At 38.6% G+C, this 20,121-nt stretch overlaps 1 protein-coding gene across 5 annotated transcripts in view; it reads right to left on the bottom strand.

Moving 5' to 3' along the window:
• The window catches only part of abcc8 (ATP-binding cassette, sub-family C (CFTR/MRP), member 8), a 55,386-nt gene that overhangs the window by 3,394 nt on the left and 31,871 nt on the right, over positions 1-20,121 (bottom strand). For 2 of the 5 annotated variants that reach the window (XM_077568215.1, XM_077568213.1), the window contains 18 exons: positions 18,557-18,589; positions 17,508-17,546; positions 17,111-17,209; positions 16,164-16,248; positions 14,643-14,723; positions 14,331-14,468; positions 14,123-14,248; positions 13,561-13,657; positions 10,504-10,751; positions 7,068-7,234; positions 4,930-5,157; positions 4,748-4,840; positions 4,561-4,663; positions 4,323-4,436; positions 2,524-2,644; positions 1,349-1,479; positions 1,205-1,283; positions 1,017-1,125 (listed from right to left, as the gene is read on the bottom strand). In XM_077568215.1, coding sequence (XP_077424341.1) covers positions 1,017-1,125; positions 1,205-1,283; positions 1,349-1,479; positions 2,524-2,644; positions 4,323-4,436; positions 4,561-4,663; positions 4,748-4,840; positions 4,930-5,157; positions 7,068-7,234; positions 10,504-10,751; positions 13,561-13,657; positions 14,123-14,248; positions 14,331-14,468; positions 14,643-14,723; positions 16,164-16,248; positions 17,111-17,209; positions 17,508-17,546; positions 18,557-18,589 — 2,091 coding nt within the window. The remainder of the gene's footprint in view (positions 1-1,016; positions 1,126-1,204; positions 1,284-1,348; positions 1,480-2,523; positions 2,645-4,322; positions 4,437-4,560; positions 4,664-4,747; positions 4,841-4,929; positions 5,158-7,067; positions 7,235-10,503; positions 10,752-13,560; positions 13,658-14,122; positions 14,249-14,330; positions 14,469-14,642; positions 14,724-16,163; positions 16,249-17,110; positions 17,210-17,507; positions 17,547-18,556; positions 18,590-20,121) is intronic. The other 3 variants (XM_077568216.1, XM_077568218.1, XM_077568214.1) reach the window with 3 other exon arrangements.

The raw sequence follows: 20,121 nt of genomic DNA, 5'->3' as shown, positions 1-20,121 counted from the left end.
AGTTGACCCAAACTTGACCCAGTTGTCAAATTGACCCATAAAGTGGTTACTTATGACCCGACTGTTTTTAGAGTGTAAATTTTAAACAGTCACCTGCGAAACCACACTGGCTTCTGAAAAATGTACATTTGATTCAAAATAATGTTCTTAGCAAATAAACATTGTAAAAATAAACTATTTTCATGACATCCATTGTGAATATGTACGGTATATGGGGCTTATCATGTTAAATTTTCACAATCAAAATTAAACTTGATTTGATCTTTGAAGCCTGTATACATAAGTTGCTCAAATTGGACTGGCGATTGTTGTCAACATGTCACCTATGATGATGTCGTCAAAATTGTTAATGGATTTTGTGGTATCATCAATAAATGCAAAGGAACAACATGCTAGGAAAAAAAACTACTATTCGTTCATTAAAAATAAATAAATAAATAAAGCAGTCAATATCAAAATTAAAAAATTTCAAGAAGTTGGATGAAAACAAACAAAGTGGCTGAGGAAATCTGAACATTGTGTGAATTGTATGTTTTTTTTATTTGTTTATTTTATTTTTAATGTATTATTGTTTTAAATTACTATTTGTTGTATTTTATTTACAGTTTTTTTTATGGCTGGTTTTGCTAGATTTTATGTGTATGATAGTGTGCGGATCTCAATGCGCAGCACTTTGGAAACGCTTGTTTATTAAATGTGCTACAGAAATAAAAAGTGTATTGGATTGGATCAAACAAGCGTTCACACTTAAGGACAATTGATTGTTTTGGCAATCAGGAAGGAAGCAATGAGGATAATGCACAAACCTCAGCCAACATTTCAAACTGAAGCCTCGAAATGTGACTCTGAATAACTTAAAAGCTTGTACAGGCACTTCTGCCGATGCCTAAAAATAACACGAGTCCTTTTGAAGGAATGCACCAAACTCTCAGCACGAGACGAATAACCGCAGCGCAAGTGTCAGCTGATGGAATGTGACGCGACGTGACGTGACGAGAACTTGTTGTTGATGGTACCGAATGGTGCCGCTGAAGAGGATGGGGTCTTGCAGGATGATGGACAGGCGAGACCTCAACGTCTGCAGGGGCAGCTTGGCAATATCCACGTCATCAATCACAATCCGCCCTGGCAAAAATAAAGAAATGATTCATTCACATGAAGCGTATTATGAAATTCAGCATCAAACGTGACGGTGAGTTCGAACCTTCAAACATGTCCACCATGCGGAAGAAGGCCAAGGAGAAAGACGATTTTCCGCTGCCTGTCCGGCCGCAGATTCCCACCTGCAACCAAGACATCCCACATTCATCTCTCGGCTTTTTCTTCTTGTCATCTCAACTTTTCGTACCTTCTGTCCAGGGTTGATGTGCGCGTGGACGTTTTTGAGCACAGGTTTGAGCGTGGCGTCGTAACGGACGCTCAGGTTCTGGATCTGGATCTCGCCACGTTGGGGCCAGCCGTCGGGGACCTGAGACAGGGCTGGGAACACGTCAAACGCCGGACCGGCATTAGATGGACTGGCAGGGAGACAGTTTGTGTCAGTAGATATCTGGATTAGGAGTGGATTTACAAATAGCCTCATAAATCACAATTTGGTAACTTTTACATTTTTTTCAAAAATTATACTATTCGTCCAGGGGTGCGACCTGCGGCTCCGGAGCCACATGCAGCTCTTTAGCCCCTCTCCAGTGGCTCCCTGTGGATCTCTAAAACAATAGTAGCAATTGTTTTATTTTTTTTACATATGTATTCAATTTTTTTAGAGAAATTATTCTTTAAACAATTTAGATTAAAAACAAATAATTAAATATTCAAAAAATGTCAGTCCAAATTTATAAGTTGTCAAAAAAGGAGAGATGAAAGGTAGATGAAAAAGTTACCAAAAAAGGAAAAAAAAGAAAAATGTCCAAAAAGGAAGAAGAAAAACATAAAATTACCATATAATGCACACAAAATTGCAAAATCGATTTTAAAAAAGGCAGAAAATAAAATGTTCAAAAAGTAACCATAAAATGTCCCAAAACAAAAGAAAGGCATAAAATTACCATATAATGTACACAAAATTGCAAAAAAAATAAATCAGAAAATTTGAACAAAGTCAGAAATGAAAACATTCCAAAAAGTAACTATAAAATGTACAAAAACAAATGAAGAAATCCCCCAAAATTACCATAAAACGTCCACAAAATTGCCCAAAAAGGCAGAAAATTGATAACAAAAAAGTAAAAAAAAAAATTAAAAAAAAAACTATATCCATTAAGAATCAAGAATCTTTATTGTCATTATTGCAAGCATAACAAAATTTTGTTCCTGCAGCTTTCGGCACAATTTAAAAAATAAAATGCCCAAAAAAGGAAGAATAGAGGCAGAAAATTATCATAATGTGCAAAAATTGCAAAAATGTCAGAGATTTTACAGAAAGGCGGAAAAGTCTAAAAATGCATGAAAAACAAAGTCTGATAAATTATACACACAATATTTATTTATATATACTGTATATATATTCTGAAAGGTGTAACTCACTCAGAAGACCCTCGTAATTCTCGGGTTCCGTTTTGAGGAGGCCGTTTATTCTTTTGACTGAACCCAGCTGTACTTCCATGTCTGCCAGGTTCCGCACCATCCAGTTCAGGTAGTTGGACACCTGATGGACGAAAGCCAATCGCTCAGTGATACTTCAATTACCACGATGAATATGAAATGAGTTACTTGATTTATATTTATATTATATATAACCCTAACCCTATGTATATTAAATGGCTTACTTTTTTTTTAATTCACAACAAAAAGATAGTATAATAAATGCTAAATAATTTTGGAAGATTTCTTCTCAAAGCCCCTAATAGGCATATTTCCATAATTTGTATATGCAGATTGCTGTGATGTATACTAGTGATAGGTAGTGTTGATCCGATACCGTTGTTTGGCCCCCGATACCCAGCTTAGCAGTATCGGCCGATGCCGATACCTAAGTTTTTATTTTCTCAATATGAAAAAGCTGTCCTGCCATTGGTTCAGAGCATTCAACGGCCAATAGAATATCTTAGCTCGGCATGCAGTGAACATGTCACACATCAGTGAATGTCGTGCACGAGCAAGACACAAGATGCTGCATCCAAAGTCCTATATTAGCGTCAGAATTAATGGTATCGGCATGTTACTTGGTAGTACTCACCGATACCGATACCACTGTTTTAATGCAGTATCGGGGCCTCTGCCGATACCAGTATCCTTACTGGAACAACACTAGTGATGGGGGAGTACCGATACAAGGTATCGGTATTGGGACGATATCGGGCCTTATTTCAAGGTATTGTTTTTTGTGAGTGCGCCCGATATCAGTATCTTACGATCAGAAGCATATGGCACACTTGTCTGGCAGATTCCTATTAAGAATGTATTTATTTACATTTATGGTATATTCTATTCTATGCAAAATATTGATTTTTATGAACAAATGGAAAAAAGATCATAGAAAATTGTTTGATACCACTTTTTTTTCAGACCGATACCAGTACAACTCTTGAGTAGTCACCGACACCAAAACCAGATACCGGTAGTTCTCAAAAAACACTGACAGATAAATTCAAAAGGAAGACCTATATATACTAATATAGCATTTGCATTTGAAATTGCATGAAATTAACTCTTTTACTGCCAAAGACGTTAAATGACGTTCTGCAAAAACCTACGGAGGAGCGCCAAAGACGTTAAAAGACGTCCACCCATTTATTTATTTATTTATTTTTTGAAACGTGTGGAGGAAAGCCTTGCCCAGCTGTGGTGAAAGTTTCAAGCAGATCTAGTTAGCCTAATGACTATTTTTGGCCCCTAGATGGCAGCAATGACTCTCTTTTGACAAGATTGGGTAGGCGTCAGTAGAAGACGTGAGGCGGAGCTAGAGGGGACAATGGCTGGGGAAGGGAAGAAAACATGGCGACCGGTTAATGGCAATTTTCTGCTCTTCTAATTTCTCATTTTTAGTTCCTGATTGTAAAAAGGCCACAAGAGGGAAGCTGATACTGGTATTGGCCATTGTCGTGAGTACTGATACCTCAAAATAAGGCTGGTATCGGCACTCGCCCATCCATAATCCATTTCAGAAAAATGCAATATTGAGGAAGATAGGTCTTTCTTCAAAATTATTACTGTCAATAAACGGGAAATTTGATACATCCAAAGTACTAGTACTTGCTATCAGTATCGGTGACTACTCAAGTTGGGTACTCATACTGATAAGGGTCTGAAAAAAGTGATATCAAACATACCTAGCGAGCACGTTATGGTGACACTTTCCACATCCAACGCGCGCACAATCTCACCATGAGTGCGTAGGTGAGGCCGAGCCCCACCAGGCCGGGAGACAGATCATCGTTGAGCGAGTTTGTGATGGAAGCTACAGCTGCTACCAACACCACACAGGTCCCGATATATTCCTTTAGGCAGAAAGGAAGTCATTTGAGAAAGTCATTTTCCACCGGCGGTAAACGAGCAAAAGGAAAACAAAGACATTGTCCTTTTTCTAACGCAAGTTGATGCCAAATGCAAATAAGACATTACCATGCGAACCTCCAGCCACCGATTGGCTGCTGTGAGGAAAAGCGAGGCGATGTTGTTGGCATCTGTGAACTGAAGTAACCTCTGTCTGAACCTGGGCTCGTACCTGAGGGATGAGAAAACATCATATTGGTGCAAACAGACGGCGGGATGTTGGTCATGTCATGGCAGGAGGAGCTCGGCCGCTCACCTGAGAGCCCTGATGGTGGTGAGGCCCTCCACGGTCTCAGAGAAGTGGGAGAGCAGAGGCAGTTGGGTGCTGTCCTCCAGCTGCTGCAGGTCCCTTTGCAAAAAGAGCGGCCGGCGGCAGCAAAATGAAATTCAAAATTTCCGTTTACTCAAAGAACATGCCTGCGGTCGCGCGGGTCTCACCTGGAAGCCACGCGGAAGTATTTCTGGATGAAGTAGCAGGTGATAGCCAGCGGCAGCAGGGCGATGAGGAAGAAGGGGGTGACGTAGGAAATGACCCCCAGGGCGGACACGCACAGCAAGGTGGAGCGAGAGAGACACTCCAGCGTGGTGGGGATGTGCTGGTCTATGGTGTTGGTGTCTGTGGAGAATCGGTTGAGGATGTTGCCGAGGGGTGTGGTCTCAAACAACCTGGACGACAACAACATCAATGAGACAAACTGACATTCGAACCTGGAGCCTCTAGACTGTGTTAACATTGTTAACATTTTTAATTCTTTATTTTCAATTTTAACAATTTTGAATTTAGTTATAGATGTGTAGAGCAGGTGAAATAATGTTAAACTCAATATAACTCGACCTTAATCTGTTATCTTGTTTGGTCTAAATTCCCTTTCAGTGTCCTGCTTGAGAAAGTTCAATCTGACATACTGAGATTCTGTTTTGAGAAAGTGCAAGCTGGCATACTGAGAACCTGTTTCGTCTAAAAGTGAAGAAAGTGCAAGATGGCATATTGAGATTCTGTTTTGTCTAAAAGTGAAAGATCAACCTAGCATACTGTGAGAATGTAATCTGATTTTCGTATTTGATGGGAGGAGAAGAGGCGTTTTTGTACAAACTCGGAAGGGCTGTGTCTCCTGGGGGGAGGGACACATTCTTGGATGACACTGCTTGGGTGATATGCAATTGTGTGACCAGAGATCTCTGTAATAAATCCACCTTGCAAGGACCCTCTTCACAAGAATCTCATCTTTGATTTATTTGAACACGCAAAAGATTACAAAACTTATTATATAATCCTTCAACTGTGAGGCAGATGTGTTATGTATTAACCTTTTTGTGATACTACATCATATTCAGACGTCAGTTAAGTCATTTTAGGCCAAAAAAAACAAAACAAAACATTTGAACATTTTGATACACGAAACTGTGTGTTAGTGTGTGCAAGTTCCGCTTTTGATTCATTTTTTAAAATTATAGTTCAATTTTACATACTTCGTTTTTTTTATATATTTTCAAAGTCAAAGTTCTGACATTTTATGGACATAATATTTTCTGCCTCTCTTCTTCCTTTTTTTGGGACATTTTATGACTCACCCCCTTTTTTTCCCCTGCCTTTTTTGCTATAAATTTTCTGACATTTTTTGCCAATTTTGTGGACATTTTATGGTAATTTTTGGAACTTCTGTTCTTTTGGATATTTTTTGGTTACTTTGGTTGCCTTTTGTTTAATAAATTTTCTGACTTTTTTTTTAAGGTGTGGGGCAATTTTGTATACATACTATGGTCATTTTCGGGATTTCTTCTTTTAATTTTGTACATTTTATAGTTACTTTTTTAAAGTATTCTTTTCTGCCTTTAAAAAAAATTAAATTTCTGCCTTTTTGGCAATTTTGTGGACATGTTATGGTCATTTTCGGGATTTCCTCCTTTGTTTTTGGACATTTTATAGTTACTTTTTTAAAGTTTTCTTTTCTGCCTTAAAATTATTATTATTTTTTTTAATTCTGGCTTTTTTTGTTCTAACCTTTTTCATTTACCTCTTTTTCTAACAAAAAATATATTTAATTATTCTTTTTTTTATCTAAATAAATTTATTTGAAGCATATTTTGTCTAAAAATAAAAATTAATATGGTCACCTTCTTAAAATAATAGCCTAAGTCATTTTTTTGGTAAAAATTATAATTTTTTGTCTAAATCCTCTCCTTATGATGCAAATGGCTACATTTCCTGGAAAATCTGGAGAAAAAAAGACTTTTAAGAAGGGTCGATATGTAAAAAATATATATTGATTTCTAGTCGTTTTTTTAGAGACCCACAGGAGAGGTATCAAAGATCCACAATGTGGCTCCAGAGCCGCAGGTTGCGGACCCCTGGGTTAAGTGGTTGAGTGTGTGTTGATTCAACTGTGTGTGTGTTTACACACATGCCATGCAGGACAGTATGTGTAGCAAATCTCTTTGGGCATCGTAGAAGGAAAGCAGATGGTGCTTGACGTAATGGGGCGAAAAAAAGTGTGCTTTTAACTGTGTTTCTGCTTTCAATCCAAACACACACATCGTCAATCGCTTTTACACAGCCACACTGTAGCGAGTCGTACCTCATGGGGGCCAGGGTGATCTTGTTCAGGAGGTTCTGGTGAAGCTCCTTGGCCACATTGAGGCCGGTCCACTCCACAGTCACAGAGGAGGCCAGACACAGAATGATGCCGAGGCAGCACAACACGCTGAACACCAAAAGATACCACGAGTGACTGAAGCCACAATCCTGTAAAGGCACATAAAGGTGATTAAATACTGGGGTTCGAAGAGTCATTCTCAGGTCATCAGATACGTTGTGTGATTTATTTATTATTTAAAAAAAGAAAGTGGTCGGACGAAAATGTGCAACATGAATTCACATGTATATCGTAAGGTATGGTGTTCCACAGGGTTCGATTCTGCGGCCTCTGCTTCTTCTTTTTTTATTGTATCTGTTGCTCCTGGGTAGAAAACAGTGGAGGTTGCTTTAAAATGCTCCATTAATATAGAGTTGAGGTGAGTGACCTGCAATGCCAAGTTGGACAATTCTAGTCCAAGAGAACTGATTTTTTCCATCAGTTTAACCACTTTATGCTTTAGAAATGCTGTTTATACTTGAAGTATTTTGATTTGAAATTTGTCAAAAGTAGATAAAGAATAAATGTTGACATCATGAGGCAGAAGTAAATCTTTAGTTCTGATATGAACCAGATTATTGGTAGTGAATCAGGCGATGGGTACAACCTGGTAAAAACAAAAAACAATGTTTATTTTTTATTTTATTTTATTATTATTATTTTTTTATAAATCTGCTGAAAGCACTTTAATATGCATGCCAGGCTGGTGGTTGGTTAGTTATTTAGCTCTTTGCAAATTAGAGGTTGGTAAGTGATGTGGCACGCTAGGCAATGTAGTACATTTACATTTTAATGTAGAAAACATTATAAGCAAAAACCCAACAAGAGAACAAATGTCCGAAAAAAAAAGATTTTTATTTTTTTATAAAAAGCCTCCAAACGGACCACATCATGGAAGCGAGTCATCCTCTTTTCATCACTGTGCAAATGTTTATTAGCGAAGGGTTTATAACTTCTTAAATCGGGCATGTCAATAAATTATTAAAACATGAACGAATAAGTGCGTCATAAAAACCATGTAATTAATAAAAAAATATATATATATATATAAAAAAGAGAGAGCAATGATGATGACATGTCAAATCGGTAAAATTACCGAATGAACAATACTGAGCTCTCCAGAAAAAAAAAAAATTAAAAAAAATTATAAAAATTAAAAAAATAAAAAATAAAAATAAAAACCATGTATAAAGAGTTTGGAGATGAAAAGACATTTACAGTATAATTCACTTCCAACCATGGAATGTCCCTATAAGCAACTAGATGGACAAACGTGCTTATCTTGTTGACAACATTGATTAAAAAAAAAAGTAACAGCTCACTACATAAATCCTCTCTAAAAACATCAAACAGTCCACTTGTGTTATTCCTTCGTTGTCACTGTTGAGCAAAGAGAAGAAAGAGACGGCAATTTGCTAGTGGTTGGATTTGATAGCAGAAACTGGACTTGTCTGTTTCCACGTGTAGATTAGAAACACTTGGCAGCTGTGATTCACTGCACTGAAGTTTAGCCAAGCATCTTTTGGCACGCAGTTGATCTTCTACTAAGGCAATATGAAGTGCATTTGAGTGCAACATAAAGTAAGGGAAGAGGGATGAGGTGCCTTTCAGAGTCCTTAGCTTTCACATGAGCATGGGAAATGTGACCTGGCACACACACACGCACGCACACACAAAATACATATATGTATATATTTACACCTATAAATAAATACTGATACCTGATCTGGGGGACTTGACGCAAATGTGATCATGTGACTTTCTCAGTTCAACCTTCACGTTCTAATATTCGCTGTGGTTTTCTTAATGGCGGTGTGTGTGTGTGTGTGTGTGCGTGTGTGTGTGTAACGGGTATAACGGTCCCTTACATGCTTGCGGTAATGATGAGTTGGTAAGTTGTAATGATGAGTTTAGGTGAACGGTATGGGATTTTTTAATAGGTTTTAGGTGAACTAATGAATACACACACACTCACATACACGAACAAAATTTAAATTAATCAAAAAATATATATATAAAAAAATAAAAATAAAAAAACGAGAGAGCAACGATGATGACATGTCAAATCTGTAAAATTACCGAATGAACAATACTGAGCTCTCCAGAAAAAAAAAAAAAAAAAAGATTAGCACCAACTTGGTTATGTAAATTTCTTGTGGCCCACGCTTTTAAAAATACATTGATATGAATGACAGTTCACAGTGAAAGAAATAAAAAATGTGTCAAGCATTCACATTTATGTTTTTGTGTATAACCAAAACTAAATGTGATTGCTAACAAATGTTTGCTAGTTACATGCGATACAAGCCTTGAAGTAGATACAACACACTATAATATTGACTGTAATTTTGACGTTTACAACTGTGATACCACAGGTTGCTGACATACTACAACATTTCTCAATTTATAAAATAATTTCAATAATGCCACTGTTGTAGGAACGCAAATCTGTCATAAACTTATGACTGCAATATCTTCTTAGCATTAACTCATTCACTGCCATTGACGGCTATAGACGTCAAAAATTCATTTTTCACATTTTTTTCCCACTTTTGTTAACAAGAGTATGAAAACCTAGATTTTTTTTATTGTGCATTTATAACATATAAAAATTGTGATTAATCGAATAATTACAATTTCAAAAATGTAATCGTCTGACGCCCCTAATTTTTTATAACTGGTGCACGTAGTGAGATGGCGGCAAAATAGGCGCTGCTGCCGCCACGTAAACATGTGACGTCGTGGCTAGCTACACTCAAATGTGGCTAGGAGAGTTTTATACTGTTTAGCCACATTGGCTAAACGGCTTCATGACCCAGTACCAAGCAAATCAAGCTTTATTTATATCGCACTTTTCATGCATAAAAATGCAACTCATAGTGCTGTGCAATGAAAAGAAAAGCCACTCCCACTCCCATTCACGCGCACACATACACACACAACCTGAACCATTATGTTGGCAGAGCACAGAGTAACCATGTGACGAAAAGCACCCAATGGGGGCTCATTCACACTGAAAGGGATCACGACCACATTGAGTGCTGCCATCCCAGAGACCTCCAACCCGGTCCTCAATAGCCACTCTCCTGCCTGTTTTAGATGTCTCCCTCCTCCACCACACCTGATTCAATGATCAGGATCGTTATCAGGCTTCTACAGAGCTCGCTGATGAGCTAATCATTTGAATCAGCTGTGTTGGAGGAGGGAGACATCTAAAACAGGCAGGACAGGCGGTTTTCAAGGACCGGAGTTCCCTACCTCTGCCCTACACATGGTGTGCTGTTGGCAATGGAACCTTCCCCCAGATTGAAAATAACCACCCTATAGCAAATAAAGCACAAATAAAACAATATGAAAAAAAAACATGTCTCTCCCTCACCTGAACAAGTGTACAGTTGCGTGCTGTGGCGTCCGACTTGGCCGTGATGACGTGTGACGTCCAGTGTGCCAGCCAGTAGTCAATGGACACCATGAGGGTGTGTTTTAGGAGCTGTGACAGGAGGAGCAGGGTAAGAAGGAGGATCCCGGCCGAGGACAGGTAGGTGCCACAGGAGCGCCAGGGTATGGTGGCCCGTTGGCGCATTACCTGCGACAGGTTGTCGTCATCATCACTTTCCGAGGATTCTTCTGGAGACAACAAAACACGTGACTTCACTGGAAGGATCTTACTTACGTAATGGGTCTGAGAAAGAACGACATATTCGTCTTACCTCGAATGAACCTAATTTCTTCGCATGTTGCAAAATATAAACAGTAAATGGGCTGCTTTTTATATAGCGCTTTAACTACACCATATTGTGCCCAAAGCCCTTTACAATGCCTCACATTCAACCATTCACACACCAGTGGTCGGCTGCTGCCATGCTGATTGCAAGGCGCTGCCAGGTCCACTGGGAGCAAATCGGGTTTCAGTGTCTTGCTCAAGGAGACTTCGACATGGTCACCAGGGGTGAGGATCGAACCCACAACCTCACGGATGGTGGACGACCACTCAACCATTGAGCCATGCCACCCCAAGGACCCATAAAAGGTTATTACCAATCTGTCGACAGCTTGGATTCTTTGTTTTCAGCAAAGTAATATTAAAAAAGGGTGGGAATCTTTGAATTTCTCACGATTGGATTCCAATTTTTGGGTCTGCAATTCGATTCAGAATCGATTTTCGAGCACGATTTTTGATTCAAAATAATTTGTTTGACAATGATTTTTGCTTCAATATATAGACGTGCAAGGAATTGTAATGATCTCCTCCAGTCTGACTCGCTAATGCTAATTAGCGCGCTACTCGCGGCACTTTTATCACGCAAAAGAACGGCTCCATGCTGAAAAAAAAAACGTTTATTGGAATAACTTAATCGTGACTTTTTCCTTCCACTCTCTAATGTGGCTACAACTTAACAGGGTATTAGACAGTGTGGAACCACACTGCCCCTCAGTGGCCAAACCGGGTACAACATGAAAAGCGCTCCAAATAAAAAGGCACACACAGACAAAGAAGGCAAGACAGTATAAAATAATTTAAATAAAATCGATTTGGGGACATTAAAAATCGATTCTGAATCGTACCAAATGAGAATCGCGATTCTTATGAGAATCGATTTTTTGGCACACCCCAATATTAAATCAGCTACGAAAGCCTATTCACAAGGCTGATAACTATCATGTGGAGTATTCTACATCAATCTTGCTACCAAACGGGATCAATAAGAGTAATATCGTTTTAGGAGGGGACAACCACCATCAGAAACAGTGTATACATAAGTGTAAAAGAATTGGGAAATAAATCTAGGTGTGCATAATGCTTTCAGTTGTGAATACTGATGACGGAAGACCTTGGCGGAGGTCAGCGTTTCACCCTTCAAGTCATACATGTGCTGCTGCATGCAGAGGCTCATTCCCATGAATGCAATGTTTTGCAGGAGCAACTGAGCATACACCAACTGGGGCGTGAGGAAGTGACATTAACACCAGCTGTAAATATATATTTGCACACACCATGCTGCAGGTCAAGGAGCATTCGGCTGCACGTGAGCGTTGACAGGACATTTACCAGTATCGCACTAATCCAAGCAGGCGGAAAGCAAGATAGAAAGATGTAAACATACAAATGAAAACGAGATGGAGGACTGGATTGTAATATGGTGGGAGAAGTGGCATAGTTTGTTTTGCTTGCTTACTTTGATGGACCATACTTTCTGGTCTCAAATAAGGAGTGTATAGTGAATTTGATTATACAGTATGAGTGTAGTCAAGTAGTGTTGTGGTTTCACTTCGCAGTTTGCGGGTCAACATTTGCATTTTGTGCATCATGGAAACAAATGAAAACCTTTTAAGGTTTTATAATAACTGAACCGCCAAGACAGTCCTAAAAACCTTCACCGGGATGGATGCACTTACGCCATAGTCGGAGTTCGAGGCGCGCTGCACCTGCTAGCTAGCACTGACCTTCAGCTGGCTAAGTAGTGCGGCTAACACATTGAGTAGTCGCTTCTAAGTTAGTAATCATCGCCGCCATGGCGGAAAATAAGCTACACTTCGGACAAGTATCGTTCTCAGGATGGAACTATGAGAAAAGACGGAGAATCCATGCTAACCGATAAGCTAACCTAAGATTGCTAGCGCGTTTCACGCCGGAATTAAGTGCGAGCGTGATGGAGTTCACTTTTCACAAATATCTAACTGAAGCCACATTAAAATGGAGTGTATCCAACTTAAACAGCAAAATAACAGGTACATTTTCAAGTCTCTGGACTCTGGAGAGAAAATAAAATAAATGAATAAATAGTTATATCAGTCATGTTATTACGTGTTTGTTTTCACAATAAAGTCCCGAGTTTTGATTTTGACATTTGATGTCTGCACACTAATGTGCTCAAAAAACTTTATTTTTTATTTTTATTTTTTTGTCACATTAACTTTGCTCAAATACCATAAAATGGTAACATTCAGAAATGCAAAATTTGTATTTGAAATTGTCCCATTGCAAATGTTTCTAGACAATAAAATACAGTGAACTACTATAGCCTACGCAATGTGAATTCAAGAAATAAAAACAGTTGATTATATAAAAACAGAAAACCAATTGTTCATACATTATAATGTTGTGATATTATTGGTAAATAAACCCTTGCTTTAGGTCCACGGGATAACGTTGTAAAAAAAAAAATGTTTGTCAAAATTAGAAAGTTGCTCCTCAAATGAAATCATTGATTAGCAAAACTGCTGCTGTTGAGGTACAAACTGAAGAAACCAACATGATGTTCTTGTTGGACAAGCCCTGATGTCAGGAAACGTGAAAGCTGATTGTGCTGCTTCCATTTGCAGCAGGAAGAAACACGCTCGGAGAAAGCTGCAGCAAGCTCAAGGACTGAGTGCACTTTTCTTAATTATGCCCACATGTAATTGTTTATTGGCATTATTGCTTTGACACCCTCACCTTCCTCATCCTCCTCAGTCTTAGCAGCCTCTCTCGAGTACATTGCTCTCCGCAGGTTTTTCCTCTCCATATCTGTCATGCCTGATGCCACCGTCTCCTGGAGAGGAGGTGTAAATAAATTTTAAAAAATGGTTGTCGCAAAATTCAAAAGACAGCAACGTGTTTGGGCCATTATGCAAACACCAATTTAAAGTTCATCACAAAAAGCAATAAATGCACAAGCACAGTAAAGCAACAGTAATTCAAAGCAATGAACTCATTCATTGCCATAAATTCATAAAAAAAAAAAAAGATTCTTAAAAATTAGGGGCAAGAAGCAATTAAATTTTTTAATTGTAATTAATCGCATGACTTCACTAGTTAACTCGCGATTAATCACAAATTTCATATCTGTTCTAAATGTACAATAAAAAAAATCTAGGTTTTAATACTCTTGTTAACAAAAAAGGAAAAAAAACGTTAAACTAATAGAAATAGTTCAAATAAATTTTTGACGTTTGTAGCCGTCAATGGCAGTGAATGAGTTAAGAATGAAATTGCACTGCAAGTGCCAATTGATTACCGTCTCAAACTCCTGGTCCTGTCTATGCATCAGCGTCTTCCACTGCTCAAAGAGCTCAGGTTCAGACTTCTGAATGTCCTTCAGTGTACCTTCAGTCTGGATGCTGCCATCTTTCATGGCAATAATCTACAACACAAACGCAGGCTTCACTTTCAAACTAATGTGTTGCTAAATCAAAAATATCCACACCCAAAGACGAAGCTCTCACCCAATCCGCTTGCAGCAGGTACTGTAATTTGTGTGTGACCAGCACCACGGTCCTCTTCTCCTCTCTCAGCAGCTTGAGGATACCGTCCTGCATGAGATGGTCGCTCAGGTGAATGTCTAAGGCAGAGAATGGGTCGTCCTGTAAAAAGACATTCCAAAAGTGTGACAAATTCAAGGAATGCCCTACATTAGTGACTTTGTGTCATCCAAGTCAAGTCCACTCATCATTTTAATTTCTTGCAGGCTTTTCTTGGAAATTGTCCGTTGAACAGAAAAGTTTCCACAACGGTTTTTGAGTTAGTAACTGACTCACCAGAAAGACAACATTGGTCTGCTGATATAAAGCTCTGGCCACACTGATGCGCTGCTTCTGCCCTCCCGAGAGGATGATGCCCTGCAACAAATGCAACCACCTTCATGAGAGATGAGATGGTATCGACTTCAGTCACGGCAGGAACCAATAACATTATTAAATGCATGAATGCTCTTGGGTAAGACCGTTTTATACCCTGCATGAAGAAACACAACACGAGCGAGCGGCGATCGATACACAACTCCCTGCACACGCCTGCATGACATCCTAAGCGCAGTAATGATGACAAATGTTGCTGCCGTGCAATGCAGCCAGCTCCAACCAGATGAGCGATGACCGGATGAGGCCATAAAAATGCCCATACGCAGTAAATCTTGTAGCGTACATTTTACTCTGAAAAGAGTCTATTTGGTCCCATTTGCCAATTATTCTGTAGTGTGTATGAGAGAATTGGCCTATCCCATGAATAAAGCTATTAAAAAATGTTCACTCAGAAATTCTAAGTACATTTTACAAGGAGAGATTTTGGCTAAACTTGATTCGTTTACAAAAAAAAAAAAAAGTAAAGTCACTAAAGGGTTGAGGAACAAACCAACAACTTCAGCCATGCTGCTCCTACTGTGTGTTAGTGTATTACTATTTTTTTTGTGTGTGTATGAGAGAATTGGCCTATCCCATGAATAAAGCTATTAAAAATGTTCACTCAGAAATTCTAAGTAAATTTTACAAGGAGAGATTTTGGCTAAACTTGATTCGTTAACTTAAAAAAAAAAGTCACTGAAGGGTTGAGGAACAAACCAACAACTTCAGCCATGCCGCTCCTACTGTGTGTATCACTCATGCCAGCTGGAATCTTCGTACCTCCAAGAGACCAAAAATTTTGTTTTTAGTCTCTTGGAGGTATGAAAAATTATGTTTTTGTCCTCCTTTAGGATAATAGCAAACATTAGGAGTGGCATAGCTCAGGTGGTAGAGTGGCCGTCTCACAAAAGTTGAAGGTTGTGAGTTCGTTCTTCAAACCTTGTGTAACTTTTCTTTTAATACTAAAAAAAATCCTTCAAAACTTTACTAGGTTTTTGTCATGGGATAGGCCAATTCTCTCGTACACAGTAGAAATACTTTGAGTAAAATTTACTTTAGAGTGGGACCAAATAGATTCTTTTTAGAGTAAAATTTACTCTGTAGCGGAATCCAACACTCTAAAATCAGTTGGGTCAAAAATGGATTGATCCTCTACTTGGGTCAATTTGACCCAACTTTGAGTACCAAAAAGTTTTTGGGGGCGTAAAACAACTCATAAATATTAGTCAGATCTTTTACTGACTTTCTGGGCTGTTTTATACAAAATGGCCACTTTTGGACCCAAGTAAAGGATCTGACCAATATTTACGCCAAAAGACCCTTTTTTTTTTAACTCAAAGTTGGGTCAAATGACCCATAAAGTGGATCGTTCCATTTCTGATCCCTAATTGGGTTACTTTTGACCCAACTGTGAAATAAATTGCGGTACATGTTACTCACCCTCTCCCCGACTTCTGTCAGGTCCCCCTGCGGAAGGATGTCGATGTCAGGCTGAAGAGAGCAGGCGTCGATGACAGCTTTGTATCTAGTGGACACCAACACAAATAAAATACTGAAAAGGACAAAAATGAAGGTACCAACATATCACCCTCAATGAAACTGAAGCTCTGCTATTTCCTCTGCTGTCCAATATGTTCGACAGTGATGCATCATGGCTTGAATTCAACGTCAGGTGGGGGGAAAAAAAAGACAAATATTAACCAATTTACTATAGCTGGACTCTACATGGATGTTGACAGAAAATAAAAAAGATTGACTTAAGAGACAAGAGGCAGTTGGTGAGCAAATACAAATTGGGGTTAATCGATGTCATCAAAAATCACTCCAGCAACCAAGCATAGAGTCCATTAGAAGCAGCTTCAGAAAACGGCCCATTAAACCCAAGCCAGGCAAGTCATTATCAGAGATTAAAGCATGTGGCCTTTCAAAAAGGCCATGACCAGGACCGATAATTATTGTTAGTTGTTGCTGCCAAGAACTGCGGATTAAGTGGACCAAGGCCAGTTCACAAGGACGTCATTAATCATTCCGAGTTTAACTAAACAGTGCAATCTGAATACAGTTTTAATTTTGTGTTGGAAATGAATAGAAAGACAAATTAGTCATGGAAAAAACATTAAGTAGCTTAACCTGAGGAACCTGATTTGCTTGTGTCCGGCAGAAATCAAAGCACACTCCAGGGTGGGCGGGGTTATGTAAATTTGGCCAGGGCGATCACTATTAGACTATTAGAGCAGAGCGTACACATGGTACATATTTATTTCACTTTTGGGGTCTTTTAGCCCATGTCTTGGTGTTGTTCACAAATGCAATTTTTTGTGTGTGTGGTTTTTTTATGATTCTTCTCCCAACCACTTGTTCATTCCAAGTGAGTTTTCCCAGCTTACCTGGTTTTGATCATTGGCATCTCAAATGTGATGTTCTCGACGACGGTGGCGTTCAACAGCCAGGGCTTCTGGGAAGCGTAGGCCACTGCGCATCTCTTCCTAACAAAGGTGACAAAATGCAACATTAATCTCATGGCAAAGCTTCGAAAGATTTTTTTAAGTGATCAAGTCAATTAAAAGGGTGACCCGGTGATCGTTAAGGATCAGCTCAGGGTGAAGCGAGTCGGTGGAGGGAGAGCAAATCTATTATCTTACATTTTGAGATAAGCACTGCAAAATGGTTGTTTGACTGTGTTGATTTTTTTTCTTTTCTTTTTCTGTTTGACTGTGTTGATAATGATGATGGGTCTCCACGGAGACCGCCTTGGAAATGACATTGTGTGTTTCAAGAGCTCACCTGACATCACCATCAGCAGCTGTTTCTCTCTCTGTGGGACTGCAGAGAATACAAACACAGATCAGAATTATGCTTACTGTCATACAGTCCTGTATTGATGAACAAAACAAAAAAAAACACGTTTGATACATGCTTTCATCTCTACGGTCCTATTACTGGTTGGCCTTAAAAATGGTATACGTAAGATCTCAAAATCTACGTAAACCTGCACCAAAATTAATCACAAATCCGCCTTGGACTATTCTGTATTATAAAATCGATATTGGCTTGAAAAAAATTGTACATCACTAGTTTTGTTTTTTCCTTAAAGGGATACTAAACTCATTTCACCATTTTGAGCAATAAAGAGTTAATATTTTGTCTCTAATTAATTTAATAACTTCATTATTTTTCATGTACAACTAATACATTTAAAAGCACATTTTGCCACTTGCTGTTGACTGAAAATGACATCACAGGTGCTCAGAGCTCAGGTAACGGCCAATGGCGGCTCACCTTTCTCTGGATTTGGTCATGTGACGCTTGCAAACTGAGCACCTGATTAGTCGTTACCTGAGCCCTGAGCATACGTGATGTCATTTTCACTTGACAGCAAGTGGCAAAATGTGCTTTTAAAGATATTTATGGTTAATTAATATGAAGTTATCCAATTAGTTATAGACAAAATATTAACTTCTTATTGTTGAAAATGGCTAAATGTAGTATCACTTTGATTTAAAAACAAAAAACAAAACACCATTTAAAAACGGCATTTTACGTTTACTTGAGTAATATTTGTCTGATAATTACATTTGTTTGATCATTTTAAACGTGGTGAAACCATGACCATTTGAAATTGTGTGTCAGATGAAATGTGCACACACAAAATCTATAAATAGACTCATGGAGCAAAGACTGTCACGGTCCATTGGTGTATACAGTATTTAGACAGACACCTGCTGTCAAACACTGCTGAGCAGAGCCAATAGCAGTGCAGGTCATATTGTGCAAGGGTGATTAAGAGGAAAAATAATTTTTTACACATATTTACATCCAATCCAAACACTCACCTTTCATCACCCTCTGAATCCAAATTGGGCAGGCTGCAAATAAGATCAGAGGAAATATTGTAGTCACAGAAAACAGAATATAGTGGAAAGTGTGTCACCACGGTAACACACACAAACTCATTTTGAGTCCATTCAAAATGCTTGTTGGGTTGTTTAAGGCTTTGCACGGCCTCAGTTGAAGCTTGCATGTATTTTTAGGGCACAGCATTTGCCACTTGCCCAGAGAAAGTGACTGGTCACAGCTGCCCCAGAGCGCTTGATGATTTATGACAGCTGTGAAATGGCAGCCACTACACCTGTGAGGAGGTTCAATATTGTTGGTCGTTTAAGAACCAATGACGTGTAACAAATGTATAAACAAATGGAGGGCATTTCCAGTACAGTAATTCTAAGGATTTAAATCATTTATAAGAAATTACACGAAACATCTAAGCCCCGATTTGCAAAGATAAAATGTTGAATTTGGGGGAAAATTTGATTTTTATAATGAAAAATATAACGGCCTGCAATTACCAATGCCAGATATCGGTATTGGTGCCAATACCAGCCTTATTTTCAGGTATTGGTGGCTGATACCAGTATTAGAGGAATAGAAAATTGACATTAATTTCTATTATATTTTTTAGGAAAAATACTATATTGGAATATATAGGTCTTTCTTTAAAATTAACTGTAATTTTTTTTTTAATGACAATAAATAATAAAATAATTAATAGGAAAGAAATTTGTGCTTTAGTGTTTTTTTCACTGTTTTGTTAAACAGTACATTTGAAAAATAATGGGTAACTATAAGTTTTTCATTTTATCATAAAGGATAGCATTTTGGTTAAAAATCGTGTTCATATGAAGTATTTACCAATGCAGAAACTGGATAAAATCATCACCCCTGGAAGATTACAGAGCATGAAAGAATGTGAGTGAGTGAATGAATGAATGAATCTTTCTTGCGTGTGTTTTCAGTCACACAAAATGAAGTCAGCACATGGTCCAATGTTAAATGAAGTATGAAATGTCCCACATTTAGAATGCCACAAGCCAAAACGTTCAGCTCTTCTCATGCTACAAAAATGCAGAAGACAGTATTTTGGACATGGACAAATAAGATTTGCATGAGGAGGAAACACCAACATGCACAAAAAAAGTATGCATGTGCTTTTGCGAATAATCATGCATGTACGTGCATTGCCCTAAACGACCCGCGGTCATCCAGGTGATTAGCGTATACAGAAGGTTGAGCCATTACTTTGTTGCAAATTCACAGCTTCGTTCTTGCTATCCTTTAGAGACGCTTGACTGCATGCTGAGGTTGTCACCCACTTTAATGAACGAGATAGCCGGGACACACTCGGCTCACTTTGCCAAATTTGGGGCGAGAGAAATGCGAATGAATGGAGTGGGTGAGGGTCTGATGGGGGCTTTATATATAAATCTGAGACGCTTGAGCACAGTCATGGAACAGCTTTACTTTCTCTTGTATTCCTAATGTGTATATTTTGATTTCAACCAAAATCGGATATGCAAAAAATAAAAACTAGGGTAGGACAAAAACGGCCAACTAGCAGCTT

Source organism: Vanacampus margaritifer, chromosome 6 (genome assembly GCF_051991255.1).
Source record: "Vanacampus margaritifer isolate UIUO_Vmar chromosome 6, RoL_Vmar_1.0, whole genome shotgun sequence".
In the NCBI taxonomy this organism is placed as follows: Eukaryota; Metazoa; Chordata; class Actinopteri; order Syngnathiformes; family Syngnathidae; genus Vanacampus; species Vanacampus margaritifer.
The sequence above is the reverse complement of the archived record's forward strand: the minus strand, read 5'-3'. Positions and strand labels throughout refer to the sequence as shown.